A 9,068-nucleotide genomic window follows, 5' to 3' on the forward strand; every position below is an offset into this window, starting at 1 on the left:
AGCAAAAAGGATCAAAGATCGTTGGCGAGAGACTTCAAAGTTCATATTGAATCCATGGCAAAGCCCTTCATGCCTTTTGCCTTTAAGAAATTTTGCAGAAAATGTAATTTAATTAGAAGTTGGTTGGTCTGCTAGATCAATATTTCAATTTCCTTCAGAGAAATAATTTAAAATAAATTAAAGTGGTAATATTAAGCAAAAAGGATCAAAGATCGTTGGCGAGAGACTTCAATGTTCATATTGAATCCATGGCAAAGCCCTTCATGCCTTTTGCCTTTAAGAAATTTTGCAGAAAATGTAATTTAATTAGAAGTTGGTGGATCTGCTTAATCACAATTTCAATTTCCTTCAGAGAAATTATTTAAAATAAATTAAAGTCATAATATTAAGGAAAAAGGATCAAAGATCGTTGGCGAGAGACTTCAAAGTTCATATTGAATCCATGGCAAAGCCCTTCATGCCTTTTGCCTTTAAGAAATTTTGCAGAAAATGTAATTTAATTAGAAGTTGATGGATCTGCTAGATCACAATTTCAATTTCAGGCGGGTGTGGGGATACTCACAAGCCCTCGGCTGTCAGACAGGGTTTGTGATGTCTGGACACACAGTGGGAGAGTGATGGGTATCAAGATCAAACTTGAGAGATCTTCCCTGGCGGTGTTGCAGGTGTACGCACCGAACGCATCGTCAGAGTACCCAGCTTTCCTAGATGAAGTGGAGGAAGTCCTGAATAAGGCATCTTCTGAAGCGGATTCAGTTGTGTTGTTTGGGGATTTCAATGCCCATGTTGGTGTTGACTCTGAGACATGGACGGGTGTGATTGGGAAGAACGGGGATAAGAGTGAGAACCCGAACGGTAAAATGTTGCTGGATTTCTGCGCAATCAAAGGTTATTCGATCATGAATACCTTTTTCCAGCACAAGGAGATTCATAAATACACCTGGGAAGACACAAAACGAGGACTTAAGACAATAATTGACTTTGTCCTGGTTCCCGGTGTTGATAGAAGAATTGTCCAAGACGTTCGAGTTTTTAACAGTGCTGAACTGTCAACTGATCACCACCTGCTCTTTGCAAAAATTAACCTCAACGAAGATCCTCCCGCTCTACCTAAGGGTAAGAGCAAAGTGCTTAAATGCATTAGGTGGGAGAGTCTCAAGAAGAAAGACGTTGAGGAAAAATTTGTGAAGGGCATACAAGAAAGGTTTGAACAAATTCCACAGTCTCCTTCTGACATAGAGGCTGAATGGGCCTGCTTCCAAACAGCCATTTTGGCCTCGGCTACAGAAGCTTGTGGCGTTAAGCGCATTAATGTGACGAACAACGTGAAACGGTCATCTTGGTGGGGAACACCGGGAGTAAAAGAAGCCGTTGGAGAGAAAAAGAAGGCTTACAAGTTGTACATACAACGTAAGGATTCTGATTCTCGTGATCGTTATGTTGAGGCGCGAAAGGCTGCAAAGCTCGCAGTTAAAGCCGCTAGAGAGGAGGCGTGGAAAAAGTTCGGTGAAAAGCTGGAGCTTGACTATAGGACGGCAAACAAAACTTTCTGGCAAACAGTCCGAAGACTCCGAGGGAAGAAGAGCAATTCCATCCAAGGAGTAACATCCAAGGAAGGGAATCTTCTGACCAAAGAGGAAGAGGTTTTAAATCGCTGGAAAGAGTACTTCTCAGAATTGCTCAATCCTCAGCAAGGCACTGATGATGACGTACCCACGAGTAAAGGCAGGGAGGAAAGTAGTCCTTCAGAGAGTGAAGTCCTGTATGCGATTAGTAAATTGAAGGATGGAAAAGCTGCAGGAATTGACGAAATACGTCCCGAAATGCTAAAACTCATGGGTATAGTGGGTGTTAATTGGCTCACGCGTGTCATTAAGGTGGCTTGGCAAAGTGGGAGAGCACCAAAGGACTGGCAAGTTGGGGTCATTGTACCCATATTCAAGAAGGGAAACAAGAAAGATTGCTCCAATTATAGGGGAATTTCCCTTCTGAGCTTGCCCGGCAAAGTGTATGCCAAAATCCTTGAGAGAAGATGCCGAGAAATAGTCGAACCCAGACTGGGTGAGGAACAATGCGGTTTCAGACCTGGTAGAAGCACCACGGATCAGCTTTTTACCCTGAGGATGATTGTCGAAAAGGCTTGGGAGTATGCAATTCCACTCTATGCTTGTTTCATAGATTTGGAAAAAGCATATGACCGAGTACCGAGAGAACAACTTTGGGATGTACTGTACGAGTACGGACTGGATGAAGAATTGGTAGGAGCCATTCAGTCATTGTACAGAGACTGCAGTAGCTGTGTTCGTGTAAACAGATCCAAATCGGAAGGTTTTCAAGTGGGTGTTGGACTGCGTCAAGGGTGTGTTCTATCACCATTGTTGTTCATAATATACATGGACAAGATTATGGAACGCAGTCGGGGGCGGAATGCGATTCGTATTGGGGATTTCAGGGTGAGCCATCTCCTCTATGCAGATGATTTGGTTCTTTTTGGATCTTCCGAAGAAGAGCTTCAGCGCACACTTGACCGATTTGTAAATGTTTGTGCCGAAACAGGTATGAAGGTGAACGTGGGTAAGTCGGAAGTAATGGTGATTTCCCGACAATCTGTGGAATGCACTCTACATGTTAGTGGAGACTCATTGACACAGGTGGAGAAGTTCAAGTATCTCGGGGTGTTATTCACGAGTGATGGTAGGATGGAGGCAGAACTCTCGTCGCGAATCGGTCAGGCTTCTGCAGTAATGAGGGAGCTTGGCAGAAGCGTGCTGAGGAAGGTCGAGCTTAGTCGATCGGCTAAATTATCGGTCTTTAAAGCTGTGTTCATTCCTATTCTCACCTATGGTCATGAGATTTGGGTAATGGCCGAAAGGGTAAGATCGCGAGTACAAGCTGCCGAGATGAGGTACCTTCGAGCGGTTAAGGGAATCACTCGTAGAGATCGAGTAAGGAATGTGGCCGTTCGTGAGGAACTAAGAGTCGAGGAGCTGCTTCTTCGGGTTGAGAGATCACAACTTCGATGGTATGGACATGTTCAACGCATGAATGAAGAAAGATTCCCCAGAAAAGCTATGCAAGCCATTGTGAGGAGACCTCGGCCTCGAGGCAGACCTAGGACAAGGTGGCTGAATCAAATTCAGAATCTTGCCTTGGAACGCCTCGGGATCGAACCCGAACATCTTCCTGAAGTGGCGGAGGATCGACAAGCGTGGGCTGCTAATTTGGATGTCATGGGCCCGCGACCCCAATAGGGATAAGCGGTTGAAAATGAATGAATGAATGTAATTTAATTAGAAGTTGGTGGATCTGCTAGATCACAATTTCAATTTCCTTCAGAGAAATTATTTAAAATAAATTAAAGTGGTAATATTATGCAAAAAGGATCAAAGATCGTTGGCGAGGGACTTCAAAGTTCATATTGAATCCATGGCAAAGCCCTTCATACCTTTTGCCTTTAAGAAATTTTGCAGAAAATGTAATTTAATTAGAAGTTGGTTGATCTGCTAGATCACAATTTCAATTTCCTTCAGAGAAATAATTTAAAATAAATTAAAGTGGTAATATTAAGCAAAAAGGATCAAAGATCGTTGGCGAGAGACTTCAATGTTCATATTGAATCCATGGCAAAGCCCTTCATGCCTTTTGCCTTTAAGAAATTTTGCAGAAAATGTAATTTAATTAGAAGTTGGTGGATCTGCTAGTTCAATATTTCAATTTCCTTCAGAGAAATAATTTAAAATAAATTAAAGTGGTAATATTAAGCAAAAAGGATCAAAGATCGTTGGCGAGAGACTTCAAAGTTCATATTGAATCCATGTCAAAGCCCTTCATGCCTTTTGCCTTTAAGAATTTTTGCAAAAAATGTAATTTAATTATAAGTTGATGGATCTGCTAGATCACAATTTCAATTTCCTTCAGAGAAATAATTTAAAATAAATTAAAGTGGTAATATTAAGCAAAAAGGATCAAAGATCGTTGGCGAGGGACTTCAAAGTTCATATTGAATCCATGGCAAAGCCCTTCATGCCTTTTGCCTTTAAGAAATTTTGCAGAAAATGTAATTTAATTAGAAGTTGGTGGATCTGCTAGTTCAATATTTCAATTTCCTTCAGAGAAATTATTTAAAATAAATTAAAGTGGTAATATTAAGCAAAAAGGATCAAAGGTCGTTGGCGAGAGACTTCAAGGTTCTTATTGAATCCATGGCAAAGCCCTTCATGCCTTTTGCCTTTAAGAAATTTTGCAGAAAATGTAATTTAATTAGAAGTTGGCGGATCTGCTAGATCACAATTTCAATTTCCTTCAGAGAAATTATTTAAAATAAATTAAAGTGGTAATATTAAGCAAAAAGGATCAAAGATCGTTGGCGAGAGACTTCAAAGTTCATATTGAATCCATGGCAAAGTCCTTCATGCCTTTTGCCTTTAAGAAATTTTGCAGAAAATGTAATTTAATTATAAGTTGGTGGATCTGCTAGATCACAATTTCAATTTCCTTCAGAGAAATTATTTAAAATAAATTAAAGTGGTAATATTAAGCAAAAAGGATCAAAGGTCGTTGGCGAGAGACTTCAAGGTTCTTATTGAATCCATGGCAAAGCCCTTCATGCCTTTTGCCTTTAAGAAATTTTGCAGAAAATGTAATTTAATTATAAGTTGGTGGATCTGCTAGTTCAATATTTCAATTTCCTTCAGAGAAATAATTTAAAATAAATTAAAGTGGTAATATTAAGCAAAAAGGATCAAAGATCGTTGGCGAGAGACTTCAAAGTTCATATTGAATCCATGGTAAAGCCCTTCATGCCTTTTGCCTTTAAGAAATTTTGCAGAAAATGTAATTTAATTAGAAGTTGGTGGATCTGCTAGATCACAATTTCAATTTCCTTCAGAGAAATTATTTAAAATAAATTAAAGTGGTAATATTAAGCAAAAAGGATCAAAGGTCGTTGGCGAGAGACTTCAAGGTTCTTATTGAATCCATGGCAAAGCCCTTCATGCCTTTTGCCTTTAAGAAATTTTGCAGAAAATGTAATTTAATTAGAAGTTGGCGGATCTGCTAGATCACAATTTCAATTTCCTTCAGAGAAATTATTTAAAATAAATTAAAGTGGTAATATTAAGCAAAAAGGATCAAAGATCGTTGGCGAGAGACTTCAAAGTTCATATTGAATCCATGGCAAAGTCCTTCATGCCTTTTGCCTTTAAGAAATTTTGCAGAAAATGTAATTTAATTATAAGTTGGTGGATCTGCTAGATCACAATTTCAATTTCCTTCAGAGAAATTATTTAAAATAAATTAAAGTGGTAATATTAAGCAAAAAGGATCAAAGATCGTTGGCGAGAGACTTCAAAGTTCATATTGAATCCATGGCAAAGCCCTTCATGCCTTTTGCCTTTAAGAAATTTTGCAGAAAATGTAATTTAATTATAAGTTGGTGGATCTGCTAGTTCAATATTTCAATTTCCTTCAGAGAAATTATTTAAAATAAATTAAAGTCGTAATATTAAGCAAAAAGATCGTTGGCGAGGGACTTCAAAGTTCATATTGAATCCATGGCAAAGCCCTTCATGCCTTTTGCCTTTAAGAAATTTTGCAGAAAATGTAATTTAATTAGAAGTTGATGGATCTGCTAGATCACAATTTCAATTCCCTTCAGAGAAATTATTTAAAATAAATTAAAGTGGTAATATTAAGCAAAAAGGATCAAAGATCGTTGGCGAGGGACTTCAAAGTTCATATTGAATCCATGGCAAAGCCCTTCATGCCTTTTGCCTTTAAGAAATTTTGCAGAAAATGTAATTTAATTATAAGTTGATGGATCTGCTAGATCACAATTTCAATTTCCTTCAGAGAAATTATTTAAAATAAATTAAAGTGGTAATATTAAGCAAAAAGGATCAAAGATCGTTGGCGAGGGACTTCAAAGTTCATATTGAATCCATGGCAAAGCCCTTCATGCCTTTTGCCTTTAAGAAATTTTACAGAAAATGTAATTTAATTAGAAGTTGGTGGATCTGCTAGATCACAATTTCAATTTCCTTCATAGAAATTATTTAAAATAAATTAAAGTCGTAATATTAAGCAAAAAGGATCAAAGATCGTTGGCGAGGGACTTCAAAGTTCATATTGAATCCATGGTAAAGCCCTTCATGCCTTTTGCCTTTAAGAAATTTTGCAGAAAATGTAATTTAATTAGAAGTTGGTGGATCTGCTAGATCACAATTTCAATTTCCTTCAGAGAAATTATTTAAAATAAATTAAAGTGGTAATATTAAGCAAAAAGGATCAAAGATCTTTGGCGAGAGACTTCAAAGTTCATATTGAATCCATGGCAAAGCCCTTCATGCCTTTTGCCTTTAAGAAATTTTGCAGAAAATGTAATTTAATTAGAAGTTGGTGGATCTGCTAGATCACAATTTCAATTTCCTTCAGAGAAATTATTTAAAATAAATTAAAGTGGTAATATTAAGCAAAAAGGATCAAAGGTCGTTGGCGAGAGACTTCAAGGTTCTTATTGAATCCATGGCAAAGCCCTTCATGCCTTTTGCCTTTAAGAAATTTTGCAGAAAATGTAATTTAATTAGAAGTTGGTGGATCTGCTAGATCACAATTTCAATTTCCTTCAGAGAAATTATTTAAAATAAATTAAAGTGGTAATATTAAGCAAAAAGGATCAAAGATCGTTGGCGAGAGACTTCAAAGTTCATATTGAATCCATGGCAAAGCCCTTCATGCCTTTTGCCTTTAAGAAAATTTGCAGAAAATGTAATTTAATTATAAGTTGGTGGATCTGCTAGTTCAATATTTCAATTTCCTTCAGAGAAATTATTTAAAATAAATTAAAGTCGTAATATTAAGCAAAAAGATCGTTGGCGAGGGACTTCAAAGTTCATATTGAATCCATGGCAAAGCCCTTCATGCCTTTTGCCTTTAAGAAATTTTGCAGAAAATGTAATTTAATTAGAAGTTGGTTGATCTGCTAGATCAATATTTCAATTTCCTTCAGAGAAATTATTTAAAATAAATTAAAGTGGTAATATTAAGCAAAAAGGATCAAAGATCGTTGGCGAGAGACTTCAAAGTTCATATTGAATCCATGGCAAAGCCCTTCATGCCTTTTGCCTTTAAGAAAATTTGCAGAAAATGTAATTTAATTATAAGTTGGTGGATCTGCTAGTTCAATATTTCAATTTCCTTCAGAGAAATTATTTAAAATAAATTAAAGTCGTAATATTAAGCAAAAAGATCGTTGGCGAGGGACTTCAAAGTTCATATTGAATCCATGGCAAAGCCCTTCATACCTTTTGCCTTTAAGAAATTTTGCAGAAAATGTAATTTAATTAGAAGTTGGTGGATCTGCTAGTTCAATATTTCAATTTCCTTCAGAGAAATAATTTAAAATAAATTAAAGTGGTAATATTAAGCAAAAAGGATCAAAGGTCGTTGGCGAGAGACTTCAAGGTTCTTATTGAATCCATGGCAAAGCCCTTCATGCCTTTTGCCTTTAAGAAATTTTGCAGAAAATGTAATTTAATTAGAAGTTGGTGGATCTGCTAGATCACAATTTCAATTTCCTTCAGAGAAATTATTTAAAATAAATTAAAGTGGTAATATTAAGCAAAAAGGATCAAAGATCGTTGGCGAGAGACTTCAAAGTTCATATTGAATCCATGGTAAAGCCCTTCATGCCTTTTGCCTTTAAGAAATTTTACAGAAAATGTAATTTAATTAGAAGTTGGTGGATCTGCTAGATCACAATTTCAATTTCCTTCAGAGAAATTATTTAAAATAAATTAAAGTCATAATATTAAGCAAAAAGGATCAAAGATCGTTGGCGAGGGACTTCAAAGTTCATATTGAATCCATGGCAAAGCCCTTCATGCCTTTTGCCTTTAAGAAATTTTGCAGAAAATGTAATTTAATTAGAAGTTGATGGATCTGCTAGATCACAATTTCAATTTCCTTCAGAGAAATAATTTAAAATAAATTAAAGTGGTAATATTAAGCAAAAAGGATCAAAGATCTTTGGCGAGAGACTTCAAAGTTCATATTGAATCCATTGCAAAGCCCTTCATGCCTTTTGCCTTTAAGAAATTTTGCAGAAAATGTAATTTAATTAGAAGTTGGTGGATCTGCTAGATCACTATTTCAATTTCCTTCAGAGAAATTATTTAAAATAAATTAAAGTGGTAATATTAAGCAAAAAGGATCAAAGGTCGTTGGCAAGAGACTTCAAAGTTCATATTGAATCCATGGCAAAGCCCTTCATGCCTTTTGCCTTTAAGAAATTTTGCAGAAAATGTAATTTAATTAGAAGTTGATGGATCTGCTAGTTCAATATTTCAATTTCCTTCAGAGAAATAATTTAAAATAAATTAAAGTGGTAATATTAAGCAAAAAGGATCAAAGGTCGTTGGCGAGAGACTTCAAGGTTCTTATTGAATCCATGGCAAAGCCCTTCATGCCTTTTGCCTTTAAGAAATTTTGCAGAAAATGTAATTTAATTAGAAGTTGGTGGATCTGCTAGATCACAATTTCAATTTCCTTCAGAGAAATTATTTAAAATAAATTAAAGTGGTAATATTAAGCAAAAAGGATCAAAGATCGTTGGCGAGAGACTTCAAAGTTCATATTGAATCCATGGCAAAGCCCTTCATGCCTTTTGCCTTTAAGAAAATTTGCAGAAAATGTAATTTAATTATAAGTTGGTGGATCTGCTAGTTCAATATTTCAATTTCCTTCAGAGAAATTATTTAAAATAAATTAAAGTCGTAATATTAAGCAAAAAGATCGTTGGCGAGGGACTTCAAAGTTCATATTGAATCCATGGCAAAGCCCTTCATGCCTTTTGCCTTTAAGAAATTTTGCAGAAAATGTAATTTAATTAGAAGTTGGTGGATCTGCTAGTTCAATATTTCAATTTCCTTCAGAGAAATAATTTAAAATAAATTAAAGTGGTAATATTAAGCAAAAAGGATCAAAGGTCGTTGGCGAGAGACTTCAAGGTTCTTATTGAATCCATGGCAAAGCCCTTCATGCCTTTTGCCTTTAAGAAATTTTGCAGAAAA

At 36.0% G+C, this 9,068-nt stretch overlaps 1 protein-coding gene across 1 annotated transcript; it reads left to right on the forward strand.

Moving 5' to 3' along the window:
- Positions 1–617: 617 nt before the first annotated feature.
- On the forward strand, positions 618–1,912 carry LOC129809080 (uncharacterized; the record flags this gene model as incomplete). Its single annotated transcript, XM_055858931.1, has 1 exon — positions 618–1,912. A coding segment is annotated over exon 1 (1,295 nt), but the record flags the coding sequence as incomplete, so codon positions are not given.
- Positions 1,913–9,068: the final 7,156 nt, after the last annotated feature.

The sequence above is a fragment of the Phlebotomus papatasi genome, unplaced genomic scaffold, assembly GCF_024763615.1.
Source record: "Phlebotomus papatasi isolate M1 unplaced genomic scaffold, Ppap_2.1 HiC_scaffold_31, whole genome shotgun sequence".
Taxonomy (NCBI): Eukaryota; Metazoa; Arthropoda; class Insecta; order Diptera; family Psychodidae; genus Phlebotomus; species Phlebotomus papatasi.